Below are 26,828 nucleotides of genomic sequence, written 5' to 3'. Positions count from 1 at the left end.
GTGGAGCGGTTGGGCCCGTGAGCCATGGCCACTGAGCCTGCGCGTCCAGAGCCTGTGCTCCGCAACAGGGGAGGCCACAACAGTGAGAAGCCCGCGTACCGCAAAAAGAAAAAAAAGAAAAAAATAATGAATTGAAATAAGTAAAATCATATAAATTATCTTCTTAGACCACAATGGAATGAACTAGGAATTAACAACAGAAGGAAAACTGGAAAATACACAAATATGTGGAAATTAAATAACACACACTTAAACAACCAGCCAAAGAAACAAAAATCACAGAGAAATTAATGCTTTGAGACAAATGAAAACAAAAACACAACATACCAAAGCTTATGAGATGCAGCAAAATCAGTGCTAAGGGGGAAATTTAAATCTATAAATGCACACAGTAAAAAAGAAGATCTCAAATTAATAACTTAACTACACCTGGAGGAATTGGAAAAACAAGAACAAAGTAAACCCAAAGTTAGAAAGAAGGAAATAATAAAGATTAGAGCAGAGATAAATAATAGAAAAACAACAGAATCAACAAAACCAAAAGTTGTTTTTTTGAAAAATGTCATCAATAAAATTGACACTTTTAGGTAGATTAACTAAAAAAAAAAAAAGAGAGAAGATGCAAATCACTAAAACCAGAAGAAAAAGTGGGGACATTGCTACTGATCCTATAGAAATAAAGAGAATTATGACCACACTGTGAACAACTGTACACCAATAAATTAGCTAACCTAGATGAAATGGATAAATCCTAAAAACATAGAAATTACCTGCCTCAAGACAAATAGAAAATGTGAATAGACCTAAAACAAGTGAAGAGTTGAATCAGTAACCAAAAAGCTCTCAACAACAAACCAAAAAACCCAGGGCAGATGGCTTTACTGGTGAATTCTACCAAACATTCAAAAGAGAACTAACACCAATTCTCTAACCCTTTCAAAGACAGAATAGGAGGAAACTACTTCCTAACTCACTCTATGAGTTACCAGCATTACCCTGATAACAATAAAACTATAAAATACTGCTCAAAGAACGAAAGAAGACCTAAATAAATATAAAGCAATCTCATATTTATGGAATGAAAGACTTAATATTGTGAAGATGGCAGTACTCCCCAACAGGATCTACAGATTCAATACAATCCCTACAAAACCCCAATGGCCTTTTTTGCAGACATGGGAAAGCCAGACCTGAAAGTCATATGGAAATGCAAGGGACCCAAAGTAATCTTGAGAAAGAAAAACAAAGTTGAAGGACTTATCGATTTCAAAACTTACCACAAAGCTACAGTGTTCAAAACAGTGTGGGACTGGCGTTAATGACCGACACAGAGACCAACAGAGCAGAACTGAGAGTCTAGAAACAAACTTAAGTATCTATAGTCAAATGATTTTTGACAAGGGTGCTAAGAACTTGAGAAAAGAAGAATCTTTCCAACAGATGATACTGGAACAACTGGATAACCAAAAGAAATAAAGTGAACCCTTACCCCACACCATATTAAGAAACTACCTTAAAATGGATCAAAGATCTAAATATAAGACTTAAGGAAGAAAACATAATGGGTAATCCTCTTGACCTTGGATTTGGCAATGATTTCTTAAACATGAAATCAAAAGCACAAGCAACAAAAGAATAACAGATAAATTAGACTTAATCAAATTTTAAAATTTCTGGGCACCAAAGAAAAACAAAACCCAGACTAGGAAAAAAATGTCTTCAAACCACATAACTGATAACAATCTAGTATCCAGAATATGTAAAGGACCCAGACAACTCAAACACAAACAACCCAATTTTAAAATGGGCAAAGGACGTGAACAGACGTTTCTCCTAGATATACAACAAGCACAGGTAAAGAGGCTCAACATCATTCAACATTAGTGAAGTGTAAAACAAACCACAATGAAATACCACTTCACACCAAGTAGGGTAGCCTTAATTCAAAAAAAAAAAAAAAAAAACCAGAAAATAACTAGTGTTGGCAAGGACACGGAGAAACTGAAACTCCTGGCCCATTGCTGGTGGGAATGTAAAATGGTATAGTGCTGTGGAATAGTTTGACAGTTCCTGAGCAAGCTGAACATAGGATTACCATATGACCCTGCAATTCACTCCTACAGTATATGACAAAAGGACTGGTAACAGTGTGCAAACAAAAACTTGTACACAAATGTTCTAGCAGCACCACTCACCATGGCCAAAAGGCAGATACAAGCAATGTCCATCAATGGATGAATGGATAAATAAAACACAGTATATTCATATAACAGTTTTCAGCCATAGAAAGAAATGAAGTACTGATACATGCTAAATGAAATAAGCCAGATACAAAAGGCTAAAATTGTATGATTTCATTTGTATGAAATATCCAGAAGGAGCAAGTCCACAGAGACAGAAAGCAGACTTGTTGTTGCCAACAGCTGGGGGAGTGGGAATTCAGGAGTCACTGCTAAATGGATATGGTTTGCATTTGGGGTGATGAAAAGTTATGGAACTAGATAGTATTAAGGCTTGCACAACACTGTGGATGTGCTTACTGATAACAATGAGTTATAAACTTAAAAGTACTTAGAATAGTAAATTTTATGTTATTTGTATTTTACCACAATAAAAAAAAAAGTTTATAAAAAGAGAGAGAGATCAAGGCAAAACCGTGGCATTTTCACAAAGGACTTAGGGCGATGCCAACCCACCGATGAGCCGCAGTGCTGTCTGTGTGAGAGCGAGCATGCCGGAGTTCAGCAGGAGGCTTCAGGTTGTGGGCACCGTGCTGCAGGGTGAGCGTGCTGAGCATTACCAGGAGAAAGCGTGCTTGTGGGGTTGTCCCCAGGCTGGGTCCCGACGGGTTCTCATTTGTGATGGTTTGCAGGGGGACAGGCTGGATACCTAAAAAGCATTGGCACCTACATAAATTTCTTGTGCGTGGATACAAAAACATACACGATGAGGAAAGCATTAACAATTTTTTTTATAAGTCTGTCTTTTTCATCAGATATCCATAGAGTGTGGACATCGGGCAGCTCTGTATTGCTTTGCAATAATCACACCACCATCACTCCACATACAGCTATCTTCATCTGTCTACAAAATGTATCACACTGCTCTTCTAAATATCCCTGGTGGCTTACTCATTTCATGTCAAATGTAAGAGAGATATTTCACTTCTCTTCCACAAAACCAATCCTACCACTTCTTTGTAGATGCTCAAACTGTCCAGGAAATTATGTATTAATATAGGATACACATTCTAGGACAGATTGTGTAAGTGATACACATGAAAATGTTAAAATGCAAAAGCTTTATATTAGGATACTACAAGATTGTACCTTCTGCCAAATTTTGAAAGTTTTGTTTAGAATTTGAGAAAACTTAAAGCAGCTTAGTTTATCATTCTAATGCACAAAGTTATTAAAGTCTTCAAAGCAATAAGAATTTGCAAGTTTCCAGAATATATAATAAAGAGCCAAACTATGGAATAATGCTGATGTGATCATTGACATCAACAGCAATTTTAATACAGCCTTTTAACTGTCAGATTTTTAACTCACCAAGTTCTTTAAACTTGTTATTTGCATCCATCAAAACATTTCGAATATTCTGAACAGCCCAAGCATACAGCTTGCCAAAAGTTACTTCAAGCAGCATCCGATTAAAAGGTGGGATCAAATCAACATCCTTTAAACAATCAGTAAGGGGTTCCCTTTCAAACAAAGATGAAGAATTTTACTCAGAATACTGCCAGGCTTCAATAAAACAATGCTTTGTTGTCACAGCTTCCCTTAATTAAGAAAAAAATATTATAAAGTCTTACCCTATATCAATCCCCTCTGGAATAAGTCTTTGCCATCCACAGAACATAGCATACTGCACAGACGGAAGTAAGAAATTTTTGGCTGCCAGTTTTAAAATTGTATCTATCCCTTCCAGGCGAACCTCTGCTCTCTCCAACTGCAAAACATCAATGCATACCGTTAAGTGTTTATGTATTATCCAGTACACAGAAGAATGTTCTTAGCAAATTTACCTGTTTTAGTAGGCACTTTCTCATTTTTTCCACATCCACTGGCTCTTCTTTAAGGGCAAATTCAGCAATAGTACTGAGGAGTGCAGACTGAGGATACAGACCCTGAACATTCTGCTTCAACCATTTGTATTTGTGAACACCTGTAACTGTACTCAACAGTGGCTGCCATTTATCCTGACAAAGGAAAACCATTTTCACCATTAGTTAACCCTATTCATATTAACATGTGCTCTAAAACAATTACTTGAAGAAAATATAAATAAATGCCCCTAGGTTTAAATTGGTAAAGTATTTTAAATTTAGTAATTAATTTATGATAAAAACAACTACATCATAAATAGGCTTATAAGTGAATTTATAATCTGTATGCTTACATACTTTGGAATCAGCTAACCTGACATGCAAACTTAAATTATCATCCATATTAATAGCTTCTGGAACAAAGGATACATTCAATGAATGAGTGAATAAATGAATGAAGAAAACGGTGAACAAATAATGATACAATATACTAATAAAAGTAAAAGGAAACACTTCTCCAGCTATCAATTTGACCAGGGCACGATAAGTCAAGTGCATTCAGCATCACTGGGGCACAGTTACTCATACTTTTAATAACCACCAAACTCTCTACTGTATATTCAAAAACAAAGCGACAATATTTGTGGATTCCCTTGCAGTATGTTGTGCTTCTATACAGCCAGTCTTAGAACCACACAAAATACTTCACCTTGGGTGATTTAACTGTAATGGGTCTTTTGTCCACATTTATAGGACTGTGAGGCAAGATGCAAGCTTCTTCACTCTCTCCGTTTCCAATTTTTTCTTCATCATCTGTAGAGTCTGGCTTCTTAGGAACTATGTTTAAAAACATCATTCATTATAACAATCATTAAATATGATTTTAAATTAAGAAATGTTTAAATTTGCATGAAGGTAAAGGATATATTTTATTCACAGAAACACATAAATATCATTGTCAAGTGCTCAAATTACAAAAGTAAAAACTATCATAATTATTCTCACATGACATCTAGTAATAACACTTTGCCACTCCATGTCAGGGATAGAAAGACAGTGACAGTGTTACGATGGAGGGAAGCCCTAAAGAAGGGGAAGCCCAGGGGTTGGCAAACTTTTTCATAAAGGGCCAGACAGTGAATATTTTAGCCTTTGCAAGCTATTTCAGTCTACTGCAAATACTCTACTGTTGCAGCATGAAAACTGGCAAACTTTATTTATGAATACTGTCATTTAAACTTCATATAATCTTCATGAATCATAGTCTTCTTTTGAGTTTTTACAAAATAATTTAAAAATGCAAAACCCAGCCTTAGCCCATGGGTGATACATAGCAAGTGGTAGGCTGCATTTGTCCCCAGACCCTAGTTTGCCCACCCTGGACTAGTGCATTGGTTCTGTCACCAGTGTGCAACTGAATCAAGTAGATGCCTCTGACTACGTTAGTCTTTTTAATCAGAGAAATTTCTATTGAATTTGCAATGTGATACGTGGTGTTGCTTCCGTACTTTTGGTCCTCTTCAAGGTTTTCAGTCTCATTCTTCTCAATATATAATATAAATAACCAGCAACACAATAATAAACATAGGCAATAAAACATTAACATAGCAGGTCTGGGCTGCTCAAACCCTGCAAATTCCCAAGAAAGGCCTGTCCCGTCAGCACTGGCTCTTCACCAGCTCCTGAGAACTGAGCTCTGAAACCTTGGTATGTTCTGCCTGAGAAGAGTGTGTCTGAGGCACAGGACCAACTTTACCGGTGTAACCAGACAGCTTGTGACTTACGGCAACTGCCTGTGTCTACTCTGGATGGAGTCTGGGCAGCTGAGAGCAATCACGCAGGCCCCACATGGCCACGTGACTGACTCCCAACAACAACCCTGGACACCAAGGTTCAGGTGAGCATCCCTGACTGACAGTCCTTCACACGTGTCACATGTCACTGCTGAGAGAACCAAGCACGACCCTGTGTGATTCACTGGAGGGAACACTGGAAGCCCGGACCCAGTTTCCTTTGGAATTCCCTCCATGCACCTCTCCTTTTGCTAATTTTTATCTGTACCCTTTCACAGTAATAACTAAGAGTATAACAGTTCTTCTGAGTCTTGTGGAGCCCTACCAGTAAATCATCAAACTTAGCACAGCACCAGGAATATTAATTATTTCTATGTTACAATTAAGTATATAAACCCACAACATCAAGAAATTTTAAGCGGTGACAGTGTGAGCTCAGAGACCAGGGAGGCAATGGCCACACGGGGATGGGGTCACCCTCCCTCACGCTGAGATGGCAGTCTCTGAGTTTCCCGGCTACCTGGGTTAAAGGGATCTCAGAAGTGTTCCTGACATATCTCCTGATGCAGAGCATCTCCAGGATCCAGATAAGCTGTGGTTTAAGCTCAGGAACAATCAATTCAGGATGGCGTCTACAATAAGTTAGTCTTTCATGGCATTGTTTGTAATGTCCATCTAAAACTCAGTAATTAATATTGCTTAATAAGCTAATCTGGGAATAAACCAATATAATTCATAAGAATATAATCAGATATTTTGGTAGACTTGCTTATAACCACAAGTGACCAAATTAGAAAGTATGTATTTTCACTCAAAGTTTGGTTAATACAAAAACTCTTTTCCATATCGCTACACAGTTGCTTCCTGAAAATATCAGTAACTCTTTTGTTTCCTTTTATAACAATCTTCCATGTTTCAGAATACTCAATATTGCCAAAGAAAAACATTTCTTCACAAGAATGGCAAGATTTGTTGAAAGATTAAACGTTCCCATATATCTCATTACCAGGACAAGTGATTAAAAAAACACTTCCTTTTCCCCATCAATTTAATAAAGTTTACAGTATTTTCAGCATCAATTTACTAGTTACCAAATGATAACACACTCAATCCCAAAGTTGCATCATCATCTGATATCTTGGAAAAATAAGCAGGATTTGTAAACTTAACCCTAAATACACATAACAAACATTATGGCACTTGTGAAAATGCTACGATAGGTGAGCAGCAGCCCACAGCCTCACTGCAACCACAGACACCTATACGGGGACACACTCTGAAAGAATCCTCCTACCTTTTACCTTCTTACCTCTCTTCTTCCTTCGTTCTCGAATTATCTTCTGAGCTATCCTCCTCCAACGGGGCAAAGAACTTAACAGTTTAAACTTGGACATTATAGAGAGGTCATTACAAACTGCAGGTCTCAGTTCATTAAAGAGGAACCTCAAACGTTCAATGACTGGGGCACAGACCTCCTTGTAAGAACGGCCCTGTTCTTGATGTGTCTACAAAGTTAAATATGAAAGAACAACTTAACAACAAATACTTGGCCAACTGTCCAGAAGCACAGAAGAAAGAAAATCGAAATCTATTTACCTTAATGAGTGAGCATTTTGCTTGGTAGACAACTCTACAAACATCCACCACTGATTTAGGCAACGTTCTGTGCTTTACTTGCTCAATACCAAGTGTACCTGCATAAACTAAAGATAATGCCACGTGACCTGTAAAAGATATTTAAAAGAAAGGGCAGGGTAGGAATGAATGTGTACTACATGTCAGTTGAAAGATCTACAGTACAGCTACAACATTGAGCGTCATACCTAAATCTTCATGTTTTAAGAGGCAGCATAACAGCAAGCGGCCGACCTCCTCCACAGGATGCTCAGGAGGAAAGGTGATGGGTGTGGTCAAGTGGCACTGCCTACAGTACCTTTCTATCTGACACAGAAAGTCCTGCAACAGAAACAGCTGGAGGTAACTTCAGAGCCAAGCTCACAACATCGTCATGAATTCTAAACTAAGTGCCGTAGCTTCTAAAACCTCACCAGACATTGAACTGAACCAGCCTCTTACCTCAAAACCAACCCTCCAAATAATATGTAAACAAAGTCTGTGCTAAGCTAACCAAAGTCTGTGCTAAGGTGTTCACAAGTCAAAGTCCTAAGGTAAACAAAGGACGCTGAGTGTGGGAAGGCCTCACTCACCTTCACGTTGTGGTCTTGAATGTTATTGTCAGCAATGGCTTGCAGGAATGCCTGGGAATGGTCACCCAGCGCCCGTCTGTGGGAGTAGAGCCGGGACTTGCTGGCGGGAGTGCCCCCTGGAGAGCTACAGTGGTCCTCATCTTTCTCCTCGTTGTAGCTGTAGTGGATCTGGCTAGTCTGCAGGCCTCCAGAGAAGATGGATGACTGAAGCCACTCTAGAGAGTGCACATGCAAACGTTAAAAAGAAACCTGAGTGCACTGTTCAGAAATAAATACTGAAAAAAAAAAAAAAAAAGATAGAAAACTAAGTACTTCATTTAGGAGGTGAAATTCAGGATCATTCACATGAAAGTCACATCTAACATATTTACATAGATTGGCTTATAATTCCTATATCTATGTGAGAAAAAGTAACACTTTCTGGTTACTCAACACATCTTAAGCATGGTATCAGAACCCAATATAATTGTTCCAGATACCTGCTCAAACATGGAGCTGTCCAGGTCCACAGAAACCATGTGAAGACTAGAGCTATGCCTTCTAACAGGGAAAAGAGCACTGAGGCACCACTTACACAAGTAATCACCGATTTCAACTGGGATAACCACAGGCTACAAGTACTACGGGGGGAACAACCGTGCAGCAACAAGCCCCCGACTATTCGGGGGGACGGTAAGGAATTTGCTGTAATCTGGATGAAGACCAAGACGCTGAGCATCCAGGCAGGAGAACAGCATGTGTGAAGGGTTCCATGAAGAAAAACATGCTCAGGGCAGCACGCCTCCCTAGAGCATTAATCAATTAATAATAATAAGAGACTACTGAACATACAACACAAGATCGTTAAGTAAGGGATGGATACATGGAAACCTGAGATCCAGCAGGCTATAAAGGAGACCTGTGTTGAGGCACAGGTCAGACCCCATAAGAACATGCCACCCATTAGTGCAAATAGGGATACTCATTGTAACTGCTATGAGTGAGATTCACCAAAGAATAATCAGTTTTTACATAACTACAGATTTTTTTTCAATAACTGTGCTATCAAAATATTCCTCCAAAACCCAAGCAATCAAATCTGGGATGCACTCAATGTCCTTTTACTGGAAATTTCGATTTTAGAGCATTCAGGAGCATTCATCAAAGTGCCATATTAATTCTTCTAAAACACAAATGTGATCAGACCCTCCCTGAACCTCTCCATTTAGACCTCCCTCTTGTCTCTTTTTTTTAAAAAAATTTATTTTTTGTGGGTTTTTTTTTAATTTTTGGCTGCACTGGGTCTTCATTGCTGCGTGGGCTTTCTCTAGTTGCAGCGAGTGGGGGCTACTCTTCGTTGCGGTGCATGGGTTTCTCATTGCGGTGGCTTCTCCTGTTGCAGAGCATGGGATCTAGGTGTGCGGGCTTCAGTAGTTACAGCACTCGGTCTCAGCAGTTGTGGCTCGCGGGCTCTAGAGCACAGGCTCAGTAGTTGTGGCACATGGGCTTAGTTGCTCCGCGGCATGTAGGATCTTCCCGGACCAGGGCTCGAACCCGTGTCCCCCGCATTGGCAGGCGGATTCTTAACCACTGTGCCACCAGGGAAGTCCCCTACAGGTCTTCAGAGGAAGAAAAGCCCACTGTCTTCGAGGCTCTGCAGACAGCAAAGCGCCCAGCACACACACCAAGGGTGTGCTCCAGAAGGCAGGCTGAGCAGGCACCATAATCATCCCTGCCCACTAGCCTTCTCCCCCGACCCTACACATACACAAGCAGCTCGAAGCTGACTTTCTCAACGATGCCCTCACACACCCAGTCTGCTGGGGCTCCAATTTCAGGATGGCTCCACCTCCATGAAGTCTTTCCCTCTACCCCATCCCCACTTCCCAAACCACTTACAAATGTCTCCATTTTATCCTCTAACACCATCCAACCTGACCTGTTTACCATGTCTGGCTCATCACACAGGAAGCACCTGAGGGCAGAGGTGCACCTAATTCTACACCTACTACACCCATGTTAGAGACTAACATGGTAATTCACATGAGAAATTACTCGATAGATGCTTGTTGGCTAGTCAGTGAAAGACAGATGGAAAAATGCAAAAATATGTGAAGAGATATTTAAACCTATCATATGGGATAGGGAGAAAATGTAATACTTTAGGTGGTTACAAAGGCTGCCATCCCAAAATGTACTGGATTTGAGTCTGGTAAAAACGCAATGCTCAAACAGAACAGCATTCCTAAGAGGAACAGCCAATCCACATCACGTGGATTTCTAGGCACACAGGGAGATGTCAGTCGAGTTGAGCCGATCTGTTAGAGGATGCAGAAGTGAGACCACGCACAGGCCCAACATTCCTACATACCTGTTAGCTTCCTGTGCTGCCACACAGATCGTGAGCACAAATGAAAGCCGCTCACAGCTATTTCTATTAACTGGTTTAGTCTCACAATCCTTATTTGTCCTCACCAATAACTGTGTTGATTCTTCCTGTTCTATTCTCAGTAGCACTTACAGCTCAGCTAAAATAACCTGCTAATCTGTTAGCAGAAAACAAAATTTTTCTTACTGGTGCATTCGACCTCAACAGGAGATAGCGGTGTGCTCATAGCTAAATAGGAAGCGTGTAACCCAAGGAGTAGGCCCAGATTTCTTTCAGTGTCTATAAGAGGTGAAGACAGACTTCCCAAATCTGGTATGGTAACAATTTCTTGGTCAGGCTGCAAAAGATAAATTTCAACATTAGTATGATGAGATTAGTAGTATGAGAAAACAGCATTAATTAACATTAAACCAAGACCAACAGCTTTAACCTTAAACAAGACATACTGCCATAATTAAAGACTATATCCTATAACAGTGAGATCAGGCTGCTACCAAAATAACAGAAGATATAAAGCAAACAGTATATGCATAAATCTGGTAGAAAATCCAAAGCAAGAATAAACCACTTGGCTAGAAAATTCCTTAGGGAATCAAACAGAAGTTAGAAAAGAAAAGGATCTAATGAAAATAATCTTAAATGTTGCCAGCCACATGACAATTTATAAACAAAGTTAATTTTTCCCTTCATAAAATGCTGCAAACATTACCGTTGAGGCATAACTTAATAAATTTTATTACCTCTGTATCCATATCTGGAAAGCCAATCCCAATGCTAATGAATATATAGAATGGACATATTTCTATTCTAAAAAATTATGCTACTAAATAGTTCCTCCCCAAAAATATACATCTCAAGATGGTAAGTCCTTCCGAATTTCTACATAGGATTACAATAAAATCATAAAGACAAAAAGTTAACCTCTTTTTTGTGTGGAACAAGGTCTACGTTTCTTACAAATTAACAATTTTAAAATAATTTTTCAAGGCTAATACATCATAAACTACATGAATAAATGTAAATTGATTTATGAAAAAAAATCTCTAAAAGATCTTTGTGTTTATCACTTAATAATGACCCCCTCCCCCAAAAGATCCAACGAGCAATATTTCAGGGTAAAAACCACTTCTCAGAAATATCCAGAGAGAGTCTCCACTGAAGTCCACCTGGGTGCTCACTGCACACAGCCTCACCTCCAGATACTGGCCAACACAGAAGGCATGCATTGATTCCCGTGTGTCTTCAAACTGCAAAGCAGCTTCCAAAGCTACCACTGGGTCTTCCCCTACAAACTGAGCTGAAACATAACAAACAAAAGCAACATGACTTCAGTACAGTTTGCCTAGGCATTTACAGTAGAAATGGCAAGTAGGAAATAGATTAGGCAGGTTAACTCCAAAGTGAGGGTTACCAAAGTAATGTGATCTCTCATCCTCTGCCAGGGCTGTCTGGGTCAACTCAGAACTTGGAACAAGTTCCAACAAGTGTTGGAACAAAAAATGCATAATGATAAGAAATTTTGCATATGTGCCTGAATTTGCTGTGACAGGACAGACCCCAAAGTCATTGACAAGCTGAAATGTATGGGTGCTGGAGCAGTACTAAATTTATTACTTTAAACCAAATGCTCTGCTTAAAATAACACATCTGAAACTACTAACCATGAAGTAAAAAGCGAGGCCTTACCAAGAATACTATTTCCTGTTAATGACTGCGTCTGGAAGTCCTTTATATCATACACTTTCCCATCAATCACAGTCCAGAAGCCTCCATCTTTATTATGGTTCTCCAAATCAGCTTTGCGTATAAGCGTCACTTCCTCATTATTTCTACAGTTCTGACCTGTAAAAAATGACTCTGTGTATACAGAAACCAAAATCAATGAATCAATAGATCAATAGATAACATGACTAGTACAAACTGTGTGAAAGAACTACAAGGTGAAATAGACGAATCCACAAACACAATGAGAAATTAACATACCTCTTCCTATAACTGTCACCACAAACAAAAATTCAGCAAGGATACAGAATGATTTAAAAACAAAAACACCACATGAACAGCACGAATAGCAAGTCTGGCCATATACCAAGCATTAGAGCAAATCTCAAAAGATTTCAAATAAGCCAAGTTACACAGCAGGGACACTGACTACAATGCAGTTAAGTTAGAAATAGGTAACGGAATTCCCTGGGGGCCCAGTGGTTAGGACTCCATGCTTTCACTGCCGAGGGCCTAGGTTCAATCTCTCAAGCCGTGTGGTACGGCCAAAAATAAATAAATAAATAAACAAACAAACGAATGAATAGCAGAAACAGGTAACCAAAAATAAATAAAAACCTCTACATATTTGAAAATTATAAAATATATTTCATAAAGTCCCAGAAAAAAATGACTACGGAAATCAGACAACTGAAATGAACAATGATGAAAATACTACAGATCAACACTTGTGACATACAGTTAAATGTATGTTTGAGGGCATTTCTACCTTTAAATGTATATATTAGGAAAAAAGAAAAGCTAAAAAGTTAACAAACATAAAATCAATAAAATTCAATGAGTTCATAATGATACTCAAAAAAAAAAGAAAACCTCATGGGTCACCTTTGGAAGCATCAGGACTCCAACTTAATATTACAAAAAATGGTTAACGAGGGGTGGGGTGGTGGTGAATCAAGCCAGGATCACATCCTCCCTGTGCAAACTGTATCTTATGCTACCAAAGAGCTGAGGGCAAGGTTGCTGGGGGACTGCACAGAGGACACGTTATACATGAACTCCCTGGTCCATGTGAACAGAAGTGAAGGTGGGGCCGCCCACCATCACAGGCCTCTGAGCCGATGAAACAAAAAGCACACACACTCTGACCCATCAAAACTGAATCCGAATCTCATTAAGCCTATACATATTATCAGCAGTTTACAGAAAATGTAACTGACAGAAGATGTTAAGATTTGAAGAAGAAAATGCAATCAATCAAGTTCAGAAAATGTGAAATTCTCAGAACAAATGTCCTACTTCTTTGAAAAATAAACAGTATGACAAAAGAGAGGGAGAGGAGAGCCTGGAAATAGCTGTTGGGGAAAAAGAGACTCAAGTATGTATCACCCAACTGCAACGTACAGAACTTGTTTAGATCCTGACTCAAAATAACCACTAATAAAAAGATTGATCAATCACTGTTAATCTTAGGATAATGAGATTGTGGTTTTATTCTCCCAAAAAAGTTCTTATCATTAACAGGTGAAGTGTGTGAAAATGTTTTAAAGACAGAAATATGCTTTAAAATAATACAATCAATCAATCAGATAGAAAGTGTAGGAATGCTTCGGGAATGTGAGCTTTTTTTTTTTTTTTGGCCACACCACGCAGCATGTGGGATCTTAGTTCCCAACGGGGAATGGGACCCGTGTCCCCTGCAGTGGCAGCTCAGAGTCCTAACCACTGAAATGCCAGGAAAGTCCCCAGGATTGTGAATACTTTTTATTCTACATTCATTTTATTATTCTCTCTTTTATCTCTGTTAGAAAACTTTCAAAATAAACATATTACAAAAACATCAGTATGCTAACAATTATCACTTCTCAGAAAGTTAGAAAAATGTCAGATTAAACCCTAAGAAAGAAGAAAAAGAAAGAAAGAAAGAACAGTGTGGTATCAGCGTAATGACAGACATTTGGATCAACAGAATAGAGAGCCCAGAAATAAATCCTCACAATATATAGTCAAATGATTTTTTTGACAAGGGTGGCAAGACCATTCAGTGGGGAAAAAAGGACAGTCTTTAGAAATAAATGGTGCTGGGAAAACTGAATATTCAATTGCAAATGAATCAAGTTGGACCCCTACCTTTCACCATACACAAAAATTAACTCAAAATAGATTAAAGACCTAAACATAGGAGCTAAAACTATAAAACAGAAAACTCTTGGACTTCCCTGGCAGTCCAGTGGTTGAGACTCCGCATTTCCAAGGCAAGGGGCGCGGGTTTGATCCCTGGTCGGGGAACTAAGATCCCACATGCTGAACGGCGCAGCCAAAAAAAAAAAAAAAACCTCTGTGTGTGTGTGTGTGTGCGTGTGTGTGTGTGTGTGTGTGTATCTTAGAAGAAAACATAGGAGGAAAGCTTAATGACACTGGATTTGGCAATGATATTTTTAGACAAGACACTAAATGCACAGGCAACCTTCATCAAAAAAAAAATCAAAGTACACTATCAACAGAATGAAAAAGCAACCCACAGAATGAGAGAAAAATATTTGCAAATCATATATATCCAGAATACGTAAGAAACTCCTACAGCTCTACAATAACAACAAAAAATCTGGCTCAAAAGTAGGAAAAAGAGGGATTCCCTGGTGGTCCAGTGGTTAGGACTCTGCACTTCCACTGCAGGGGGGCACAGGTTCAATCCCTGGTCAGGGAACTAAGATCACACAGGATGGCAAAAAAACAAATGTTGGAAAAAGACTTGAAAAGACATTTCTCCAAAGATATGCACATAGTCAACAGGCACATAAACAGATGCACAACACCACTAATCATTAGGGAAAACCAAATCAAAACTACAATGTAATACCACTTCATCCAAACAGGATGGCTATTATTTAAAAAACAGACAACAAGTGTTGGCAAAGAGGTGGAGAAATTAGAACCCTTCCTTGTGCACTGCCTGCGGAAATATAAAATGGTTCAGCTACTGTGGAAAACAGTATGGCAATTCCTTAAGAAATTAAACATGGAATTATCATATGATTCAGCAATCCCACTTTTGGCTATATATCCAAAAGAAGTGAAAGCAGGGACTCAGACATCTACACAGTCATATTCACAGCAGCATTATTCACAACAGCCAAAAGGTGAAAACAGTCAAGTATCCATCAACAGATGAATGGATAAAAAAGGTGTGGTTTGTATATGTGTGTGTATACACACACACACACACACATATATACACCATATATACATATATATATATATATATATATACCAAATATATGTGATGGAATACTACTCAGCCATAAAAAAGAATGAAATTTTGCCATTTGCGACAACATGGATGGAAAAAAACTCTATAATCATCAAGAGTTGCAGAAAAAGTATTTGATGAAACTTAATATCCATTCACGGGACTTCCCTGGTGGCACAGTGGTTAAGAATCCACCTGCCAATGCAGGGGACACGGATTCAATCCCTGGTGCAGGAAGATCCCACATGCCAGGGAGCAACTAAGCCCATGCACCACAACTACTGAGTCTGCGCTCTAAAGCCCATGAGCCACAACTACTGAGCCCACGTGCTGCAACTACCGAAGCCCGCACGCCTAGAGCCCATTCTCCACAACAAGAGAAGCCACCGCAATGAGAAGCCCGCGCACCACAACGAAGAGTAGTCCCTCCTCGCCGCAACTAGAGAAAGCCCACACACAGCAACAAAGACCCAACACAGCCAAAAATAAATAAATAAAATATAAATAAATAATTTTAAAAATCCATTCACCATTAAAGACTCATCACAAAGCAGAAACAGAAGGAAACATACTTAATATTTTAAGGTATCTACAAAGAAAGTCCTACAGCAAACATCATACTTCATGTGTGAACTCTGGGAAGTTTTCCCTCTGCTCTTAGGAACAAGACAAGGATGCCCATTATCACCATTTCTATTCCACAGTGCACTAGAGGTGCCAGCAAGTGCAATATTTCCGGGGCAAAGCTCTGTGCTCAGAAGCAGACACGGGCAGAGAGTCACCTGATTCAGACAAAAGTGGCACTCTAGAGGAGAAACCACAACGGTCCTTTCACCCAAGCGTGCTGGCACAACAATCCTACGGACAAAATGCATATGGAAAAAAATGGCATGCGATCTCTTGGCACAGAGGAGGGACAGGGAGAACTGCCACACTTTGTAGAGATGAGGCACAATCACTGTGGAAACCTGGCATTCTGTACTAAAACACGCCTTACAAACCACCAAGCAAAAGACATGAGGATGTTTAAACAACTAAGTTGTTATGGGGCACATGTCTATCTGATAAAATGATCAAGAGAAGCAGGGGAGCGGCAAGCACACAAGCCCAGAGAGGGAAATCTTTCAGGGAGACAGAGACAGTGTTTGGGAGGGTCCTGCTTAATGAACAGCTTCCCCTGTGATCAGTCCCAAAGCTGCTTTCGGTACTTTTGTGTACATGTTATACTTCACAATAAAAAAAGGTTTTACAATGAGTATGTTTGAACTGCTGATCAAGTTATATGCCTTCAACCATATACAGTAAACAGACAAAAGTCACAAATGACCATTTAAGTTCACAACAGTAGATGAATCGTGTTGAAAATATTAGCTATACTAAAAAATAAAAAATTATGCTCAATATCCTAAGGTCGGTTATTTTCCTCAGGACAACTGTTACTTTTCGTTTTAAGCTCCTATGTTATAGAAATGACAATCTACAATGGCATAAGAAAAGGCCTACCTTGCTTGAGCTTTCCTATAAAATGCAAGTTGAACCACAACTTCAATTAATTCTGTGAGTTCAGGAAGTCATAATACTTAGATTCAAAAGCATCAAAATTCAAAACTTTGAGAAGACAAGTTTCGTTCCAATTTGGTAAGCACTAGAGACAGTACGGATGGGAAGTGCTCAGCTGACTATGGGAACTCCGTAACTCATGTCACATAACACCAATGAGTTTAAGAAAGTCCTCCCATATTAATGTCTGCCTCCAAAGTGGGACCATATCTAACCACCTCAACAGTACCTTCTGGAGACAATTTCCAAGAAAGGGTTTTCCAGAATGTTCTAAAATAATCCAATTTGGGATGTAACAACCATTTCTAACAGAAAAATTTTCCTTAAATATAACCCAAATCTGTTCTGATTTGGATTATCTTTGTTTTCCATTTACACTACCATCAGTGAAAATGGCAATAACTGGTCTTCCTTTGTTAAATAGTCTTTCAAATGAAAAGGCAAGAACAGAATAGACTAGGACAAAACTTTCCTCAGTGAAAGTCTTTAAGTTAAGATGCCATACCCATGATGCCGGGCCAGGCTAACTCTTCATGGTCGTCCCTTTCCTTTCCTGGTGCCAGGTGGTTGAACCGATCCAGATGTTCTAACAGGCCACCCAGCAGAGGGACAGCTCCAGCCTCCTGCATGAGACCAGCATTTTTACTGAGCAGAAGCACTACAGAAACTACTAGTTCTGGAAGGAGAATACCTACATTTAAAAAGAAAAAAAAAAAGGCGTAAGATTTAAACAAAAGTGTTCATCCTATAAAACCATTCTGTAAGCTTGTGCTATGTTTAAATTCTGATAAATCACAAAATAAGGAATGCTCGTCCTTTAGCATATTTCTACAGGATTATTTTATCTTTCATTCTGAAAGAAACAAATATAGGTATCAAACAGAAGCCTCTGAGTTATAAGAATACTTTTCAAAAACACTGTGTTTCAACACAAAAGTATTAACTGGGGTCTTTTATTGAGAAAACAAGTGTTTGCCACTAAGCTTATTATCAGAAAAAAGGCCCTCAATACTCTGTCACAGAATTAACTTGAAAAAATATTAAGCAATATAGGAATTTATTAAGGTCCTAAAAGGGGCAACTAATTCTTATGATGCTGAAATAAAATTAGACATTACCATTAACCTCATTATTGAAGTGTTAGTAACGGTCGTATGACTCTAAATCACCAATTATATGTATCACTGTATATGATACAGTGACGTGACTCCCATACCAGGTTGCTCAACCACAGAACTGTCACTAACTAAAAACACGAAAGGAGAAAGGGCTACAGGACTAGAAGATGTATGGGGTAAAGGCATGCAGGTTTACCACAAAATGATAAATTTTAAATCTCATCAATCTCAGAAAATAAATACATGCCCACATTTAGGAAACAAGGTAAGTACCAGTGAAGTCCCCTTCCACAATGCAGGCCACCTCTGCAAAATGCCTCCAGCTAGTGGAAGCAATGCTGGCTGCCACGGGCAGTATATCTCCAATGTGTGTGCACAAAAGGGCTGTGTACTTCTTCAGCAAGGAACCAACCCCCATTAGTTCAGGACCTGAAGGGAAGATTTACACAATTTCATTTGCACTATTAAAATTTACTTTGTAAATAAACTTCATCGTTCCACTATTCTACTCTCATCTATACATTTTTTACCTATAATAATTTTCTCAAACGGGAGCGGTTAATCTTACTTATTTAGTCCTTGGCTCCTTTTATATCACATAATTTGAGAAACTGAATTTGGATATACTGATTTTTATACACTGCACTATATAGTATCTAAAAACTTCAAGTAAAAATACTAAAGTCATAACCTAGAGTTCTAAAACCTTATATCCAATATACATGTTTTCTAAGTCCAAGACTTAATGCCCGAAAATTACTGCCAGTGAACAAAGTTAGGCATTTTTCAATCATAAAAATCAACTTTTTGGAGCTTTCCTGGCGGTCCTGTGGTTAAGACTCCACAATCCCAATGCAGGAGGCCCTGGTTCAATCCCTGGTCAGGGAACTAGATCCCACACGTGGCAGCGAAGATCCTGCGTGCTGCAACTAAGACCCAGCACAGCCAAATAAATAAATATTAAAAAAAAAAATCTTCAACTTTTCCTCCTACATGGCTCTTAAAAGCTTTTTAGTTCTTGTAACTTTATGACATTGAGATGGTCACCTCTTTCAGACTGAAATGGTTCACCAATTTCAACCTGAAGTTTTCCATCCTCTACAAGTGCCTAACGATTTTCAGGAAGTAACAAAATTGTTTTAGACTATACTGGCTATAAAAATATTAACAGGGCTTCCCTGGTGGCGGAGTAGTTGAGAGTCCGCCTGCCGATGCAGGGGACACGGGTTCGTGTCCCGGTCCGGGAAGATCCCACATGCCGCGAAGCGGCTGGGCCCATGAGCCATGGCCGCTGAGCCTGCACGTCCGGAGCCTGTGCTCCGCAACGGGGGAGGCCACAACAGTGAGAGGCCCGCATACCGCAAAAAAAAAAAAAAAAAAAATTAACAAAAGTAGCAAACCTTTCCATCACTGACAGAGAAAACTACCTTATAAAGAGCCAGGCACTCCTTTTGGAGTTTGTGGAAAGCGCTCTACTCTACGTTGTACACAGAACTGAGCACTTATGTATCATCCTATTTTCATTCTCACAGGCACCCTCAAGTCTTCTTAACCTAACTCTGTAGGTGAGCAATCTACAGCCCCCAGGAGACTTAGTCCCATGTCCAACAGCTAATAAACCAGAGCTATAACTGAGATTCAGTCTTCCTTCAACAATAATGCATTCCTCCTACTACACCCATCTAGCTTACCAGGGTGACATACAAACATTAGGTCACTATTTCGTCCCCACATTATGTCAATCTCTAACAGTCCACAACTAACCCGTTGAATAAGTCTGATAAATCTTCTGTAAGACTGACCTGAACATAAAGGATGCTATTTCTCATGTCTAAGGAATTTAAATGTTAACACAATGAAATAAAAAATATTGATGAGTCTAATATAGAAATATCTGTCCAAAAAAAGTGGATGAAAAATGAAATCCCCCAAAATTGGTGCATCTAACAGTATAAGAACTACACATCTGGGCCATGCAGAATAGGCATGTCAAGAAGCCTAAATAAAAAAGCCAAAATACACACAAGACACTTTAACATTTTAAGTAACTTACTAGAAATATCTGAAGTCTGACCAATATTTTCTCCTGGATAAAGTTTACTGATAAGTAAGCGCTGAAAACGCAGCAACAAATCCAATGAAGCAGATCTCTCATGACCATGTTGCTCAAAGTCTAGACATGATGATATCCGACGGGCAACATCTTTCAATCTGGCTACTGTCTGAGAAGCAATGTTTCTATGCAGGAGAAAGAGGATTGCAAAATTAAACAAGTTATGCTTGTTTTTAAAGGGGGAGAGGGGTTGTAAAAAAAAAAAAATCACAACATAAACTAAAATCAGAAATAAAGATCATACACCCAAGTGACCTGCAGCTGGCTTCCTTCCCCACATGTGCGTCAGCTGTATCTGCAATAAGCACACCTCATTCAAAACTGAGCAGAGGTACACGAAAGACACAAGAGGTAGAATGATACCCTTTGCTTTATAGATGTGCTCCTAAGAGTTGCATGGAACAGTCCAAAATGATAGAAAACCCCTGTACAAACCTTTGGAAGGAAAAGTAACTGTTATTATTTTTTGTCCAAACCTGCATTTCAAATATAAATGTGACACTATCCTTAAAGACAAGACCCACTAGCATTTCTGCATCTGCCTCACAAGTGTGCCTTCAGACTTAATCAAGTAAACACCCGGGTGGGCCATGTGGGGGGATACCCAGGGCTCAGAAACTACAGGAAGGAAGACCAAAGTGGGCACAAATAAACCAGGTCAGAGTAAGAGATGCTCAAAGAACACGGCAGCAAGGAAAGGAGCAGAGGATCCAATTCCAACTGCAGGATCCAACTTGAGCCATGAACCATCAGTAAGTAAATGGGGAGAAAAGAAAGTACAAGTAGAAGAGTAGTAAGTGTTCTGTTTCCATGAGCAGAATGCAAAGTAACCTGGGCACAGAGGTCAAAACAAGGAAGGGGAGTGGACACAGTGGACACTGTAGGTGATGGAGTGCCAGGCTGCTGGCACTAGATTCTGCAATGCTGAGCCACCAGTTTTGAAAGGAAAGTGACATCCTGTTTGTGTCTGAGAAAGGTAACTAAAGTCAGTGAGAAAGCAGATTTTAGAGGGCACAGGGAACACCAGATAAGACCCTGCCACCCAGGGACAGTCTCGGCGCCAGGTGAAGAAGGTCTGATCTGTGATACTGAAGACAGAAGGAAGGAAGTTAGTGAAGTTAAAGAGCCGAAGTAGATGGCTTCCCGGGTGGCGCAGTGGTTGAGAGTCCACCTGCCGGTGCAGGGGATACGGGTTCGTGCCCCGGTCCGGGAGGATCCCACATACAGCGGAGCGGCTGGACCCGTGAGCCATGGCCGCTGAGCCTGCACGTCCAGAGCCTGTGCTCCGCCACGGGAGAGGCCACAGCAGTGAGAGGCCCGCGTACCGCAAAAAAAAAAAAAAAAAAAAAAAAGAGCCGAAGCAGAGCCTGGAACTTCTGTCAGTGTAGCTCCACCACAGCAGCCCCAACCCAGCCAGAATGCTGAGAGCCAGCGGCTGACAGCTGGGCACTGTCACTGGGGAGGCAAGTCCGGAGCCTCTGCACAACACCAGGCCACGGAAGAGGATTCTGCTCCACTTCTTTGATTTCTAACGTAACAGCAGGTTTGAGGAGAACCTCTGTCAATCGCACCAGCCCCCAGGGTTCATCCACTACAGCAGTGGAGTGAGGACAGGAGCAGAAGACACACATCAACTCACGTCCACAGAGTTGAGAAGAAAGAGCAGTAGGGACCCCTGGCTTGTGCTCAGCACTCCCAGCCACACAAAACGCAGGTGGATGCTCAGGGCCTCACCTGCGGTCCACCTCACCTTTCTGCTCCACGACCTGATAACCTGACCTGATAACCATATCACAATAGAAGAAAAGGTCTGGAATCTGGGTTTTATGCCATACATGATGGAGCAAAAGACAGTAATAAAATACAATACAAATGTTAACTTATTTCCCTAATATAAAATTCAGAATCATAATCAAAGTGTATAATTCTGATAGAGTTCATTAATTTAAACATCTTCACAGCTCTCTATTGCCAAATATAAATGGTTTTCTGTGGTTCTTTGCCAGCATAAGAGTTACTCTGAAATCTGTTTCATGGCTTACTTTTGGGAAGCTGCAGTTTTTCCAACCTGTCTTCCAAAGAATAAAATATAGGAAATGTCTCCAAAATCTCCAAAATGTAACTCTTTAGACTATTTTTCAACAACTGCATCAGCCAAGAGGTATTTAGACTCCATACACTGAGTCTCCTTTAGTCACAGACTTAAGGTAAGAAATAAATGTTAAAGTTTATCTCTGCAAGGGGAGGGGCACATCATCTATGCTTATGAAAGGACCCTGGAGCATAGGCATTCTGTTAGTGAGAGGGTTGTACATGCATTTTTCTTTTTCTATTTTCCAAAATTTTTTAAGGTACTATTTACTCCATGTTTCAGTTTTTGTTTTGTATTTTCCAAACAGGTACATTTTCATTATATATCTGCTGTGGAACCAACTCCTCCCTGCATGCCAAAGGAACCAAAAGTAAAGAGGAAAGTTCAGAAGACAATGTGCGAGGATGGGCTAGAGAGCACTGTCCAACGGAAAAGTACTGCCAGGGAGTCACATGTGTACTTTAAAATGTCTACCAGTCACATAAATAAAGATAAAAAGAACATGTAAAATCATTATTAATAATGTACTTATCCCAATATATTTAAAATATTATCATTTCAACATAAAACCAATAAGAAAAAGCATTGAGATATTTATATTAGTTTTTTGAAGACACAAAGTCTTCAAAAGCCACTGTGTATTTTGTACATATAGCACATCTCAATTCAGATAACTAAATTTTCACTGCAAATACTTGATCTGCACTTAAGTCTCATAAAAATGCAGAGCTGAAAAGGTAAATTCATATGGCCAAGTTATTCCAAACAAAATTACAAGTTTTCTAATAGCTGAATCATGTCTAAGTTTTTTAATTTTAATTTTAATAAAAAATAAAAGCTCAGTGTCTCAGCTACACTGGACACCCACAGGCAAACGTGGCAAATGACTGCCAGACTGAACAGCACAGGGGTAGGTAGGCTAAGATGGACAGGTCTCTACACACCAAGGGAACAAGTAGTCTGAACAAGCAGGAGAGCTGGCCCCTCATGGGAACAGTAACCTAAGTAAGACAGGACCGAGGTCAGAGAACCCAGCACTGGCTCTCTGCCGGTGACACCAGCGGGCCCAGACACAGCCTCCTCGGCAAAGGAAGGGGCGGTCAAGAACACAGAAAATCACACCTTGAGATACTGCTTTTGCTTTAAAACTTCTCCAGAGACCTTTACCTTTTCACTCCAAAACACTCAATGTGCATTTTCTCACTTGACCCTCGATTAACTCTGCAAGATAAACACTGTTCTTGCTGCTACTGCCACAGTTACCATGCTGGGCAGGTGTCAGTGGCCAGCTTTAGACAAGCAGGCGCAACTGCAATTTTCTAGGAACAATTCCCAAGCTCTTGTCACTGCCACAGCTGCACGGACTTAATTCACTTTATTTCAGACTGTTATAGTGAAGATCAGAATGCGTGAATACTGATTTTAAAAATCATCACCACATTATAAAAAATAGGAAACAAGGGGTTTTTTATTAGCATTTACTAAAATATATGTCAGGAACTAGCTCTAAAACTTCCTCTTTTAAAAGCCCAGCAAATTCTGGTGTTTCCAGGTGTGAAGGGCAGGCCACCCCACGCCAGTACACCGCCCACCAATGCCCTGGACTTAGTTACCTAAGCCAACCCACCAGGCCCTCTTTCCTCTCTGTATAAACAATAAACCAGGAGCCAGGTTTACACAGAGCGGAGCTGTGTTACATAAAGGAGCAATCATTTTTCCTTGTCTAACAAATGCCTTTCAGAAACCACCCGGCTTTTTTGCTCTTTCTGAAGGACACCGCAACGCAGGCTGATATTCTTTAGCAAACAGTGACTGACTACTTCAGCCCTTAGCAAGGTGAGTCTCTGCGTATATTCTGACTCTGATTCTTACCTCCTTCTGATCAGTCCTTTGACAATAACGCTCACCATTCTTACTTACTTCAGCTTTTGAAAGTTGTCTTAGAAACTAATAGATATAAATCTATGATATATAGAATGAGGCAAGGACACAACCAGTTTAAAAAAAACAATCTTACCATGATGATTTTCATTTGTATCTACCTGCTTACTAACGAGGCTAAGAACCTCATCCTAGGTTTATCACACACTCCAATTTTCTCTTGTGTGAAAACTTTTAGAATCTCCAGTTCTACTTCATACATTCTAACCTCTCCTCTCACCTACATTTAAGAATCTGTTCTAAAGTCTATCCTAGGTAATTTTCAAAGTACTTCATCAACAACTAAACACATTTTTGAGACCCTAGTGCTCGATCTCACTATCTTAATATGAAAACCAATAATCCTCCTAATTAAAATATGTCTAATGCTATTTACCTAAGAAGCTGTTGTATGAGCTGAACCAGAGGCAAGCACTGTTTTCCAGAAGATTCATAGATTCCCGTATTAATAAGATCTTTATCCAGTGGAGTCCTACTTCTATGAAATGTCGAGGCATTCGCTTCCTGTTCATCAATTTCTTTTTCCTTCTGTGCTTCTTTTTTGGCTTCAATATCCTGTAATTCATGAAACAGAAACTGGTTACCGGTTATCTCAGTAGCAGGTATGAAGGCACCATGGGCTGAGCCCTGATCCCACAGCCTAGCTGTGTGCTGACTCACACACCTGGTGACAGTGGCCCACACCCACCCACTGGAAATCACGCCACTCAGTTGCTCAGTTTCTAAACAGACGATTTGTCCTACAAACCCCGTGTCCAGGCTGCCAGTGCTAATGGTCTCCAGCATCCTTCTGTGAAGTTCCTAAAACCTTTACCCCTGCTTCTGGCTCTCACAACACCCAATGTGATCACCTAGGCAGAGTCTACCTGCTTTGTAAACATGAAGCAATAACCTACAGAATGGGAGGATACATTACCAAATCTTGTATCTGATATAAGACATACAAATACAGAAAGAATTCTGACAACTCAACAATTAAAAGATAAATGACCCAATTTTAAAATAAACAAAAAATCTGAACAGACACATCTTCAAAGAAGATATACAAATGGTAATGAACACATGAAAAGATGCTCAACTTCATTAGTCATCAGGGAAATTCACATCTCCTAGGACAGTATAATAAAAAAGATGAACAGTAGCAAGCATTTGCAAAGATACAGAGAAACTGGAACTGTCATACATTGCTACTGGGAATGTAAAATGGTACAGCCACTTAAGAAAACAGTCTGGCTATACCTTGAAACATTAAACATAGAGTTACCGTAAAATTCGCGACTCCACTCCAAGGTACACGCCCATAAGAAATAAAAACGTATGTCCACACAAAAACCACACAGATGTTTATAACGGCATTATTCATAGTAACTTAAAAGAGAGAACAACCTAAATGTCCATCAGCTGATGAATTAAACAAAATGTGCTGTATCCATACAACAGAGTATTGTTTAGCGATTTTAAAAAATTAAGTACGACATGAATGATACAACTTGGCTGAACTTTGAAAACACTACGTTAAGTGGAAAACGCCAGACACAAAAGGCCACATACTGTACAAATCCACTTATATGAAATGTCCAGAACAGGGACATCTTTAGAAACAGAAAGTAGATTAGCGGTTGTCAACGGCTGGGAGGAGTGGGGGATGCGGAGTGACTGTTAAGGGGCACAGGGTTTCTTTTTGGAGTGAAAGTGTTCTGAAATTAGGTAGTGGTGATGGTGGTTGCACAACTCTGTGAATATACAAAAAAAAAAAAATCACTAAATCATACACTTTAAGAGACTGAATTTTACAGTAGATGAATTAGATCTCAATAATGTTATTATTTTAAAAAACTTTTAAAGGATGTATCTTTTGCCAGTCAAATGCAACCAATATTCCTGAGGACCTATTATACACTAAGCATTGTTCTAGTAATCAAATTTACTGTGAAAAAGCACGCAAGTTCTTTCCTACTGGGCTTTATTTTTTAATGGCAAAAGCCAGAACAAGTCTAAACACAAAGTCTTCCCCATTCTGAGGGGTGTGGGGACAAGGACCATGTCTAAGGGGCTGGACTGGAACTGTGCCACCTACTCTTCAGAATAAGAAGGACACAGACCAGACAGCTTGAAAATGTGTGTGCTTTTGACCCAACTTCATTTCTAGAACTTCTTCCTAATAACCATTCTTATACCCAATGACTTATAATCTTCAAGAATGTAATTAAAAATTATTTATAATAGTAAAACTATCTAAAACCTAAATGGTCAACAATAGGAAATTGTTTAAAAAAAAAAAAAGTGATTCCCTTTCCATATGACAGACTTCCCCAAAGCAACAGAACAAATGGGCATCGCAGAATATTCAACACAGAAGACATGGCAACCTTATGAGTGGAAAAGATACAAACCACTGACTGTCATTCACTAGTCATGACACCTTAGCAAATCACTAAACTTCTGCGGTATCTATGTCCACGCTTATAAAATGGAATTTTAAGACAATTTTTTCCACTCAATGTGAAAAACAATTCACATTTCCTGGCAAGAAAAGAAAAATTTACACATAGAAAAACTTTCTCTGTCCTTTGGCCTCCTCTCTGCCCCCTACTGTACATTGTTTACCTGCATTAT

General features: G+C 39.5%; 1 protein-coding gene and 1 non-coding gene across 2 annotated transcripts in view; one reads left to right on the top strand and one right to left on the bottom strand.

The window, feature by feature from the left end:
- Positions 1 to 26,828, bottom strand: part of HERC2 (HECT and RLD domain containing E3 ubiquitin protein ligase 2) — a 231,180-nt gene that overhangs the window by 129,432 nt on the left and 74,920 nt on the right. The window contains 17 exon segments of the mRNA XM_065880686.1: positions 2,697 to 2,754; positions 2,756 to 2,889; positions 3,552 to 3,703; positions 3,815 to 3,951; positions 4,028 to 4,201; positions 4,758 to 4,885; positions 7,151 to 7,346; positions 7,438 to 7,565; positions 7,665 to 7,797; positions 8,049 to 8,263; positions 10,603 to 10,753; positions 11,610 to 11,713; positions 12,103 to 12,273; positions 17,454 to 17,639; positions 18,340 to 18,495; positions 20,120 to 20,304; positions 24,589 to 24,767. Coding sequence (XP_065736758.1) covers positions 2,697 to 2,754; positions 2,756 to 2,889; positions 3,552 to 3,703; positions 3,815 to 3,951; positions 4,028 to 4,201; positions 4,758 to 4,885; positions 7,151 to 7,346; positions 7,438 to 7,565; positions 7,665 to 7,797; positions 8,049 to 8,263; positions 10,603 to 10,753; positions 11,610 to 11,713; positions 12,103 to 12,273; positions 17,454 to 17,639; positions 18,340 to 18,495; positions 20,120 to 20,304; positions 24,589 to 24,767 — 2,587 coding nt within the window.
- Positions 14,772 to 14,845, top strand: TRNAG-UCC (transfer RNA glycine (anticodon UCC)). The gene has a single exon. It is a non-coding gene; the product is annotated as a tRNA-Gly (tRNA).

The sequence above is a fragment of the Phocoena phocoena genome, chromosome 7, assembly GCF_963924675.1.
Source record: "Phocoena phocoena chromosome 7, mPhoPho1.1, whole genome shotgun sequence".
Taxonomy (NCBI): domain Eukaryota; kingdom Metazoa; phylum Chordata; class Mammalia; order Artiodactyla; family Phocoenidae; genus Phocoena; species Phocoena phocoena.
The sequence above is the reverse complement of the archived record's forward strand: the minus strand, read 5'-3'. Positions and strand labels throughout refer to the sequence as shown.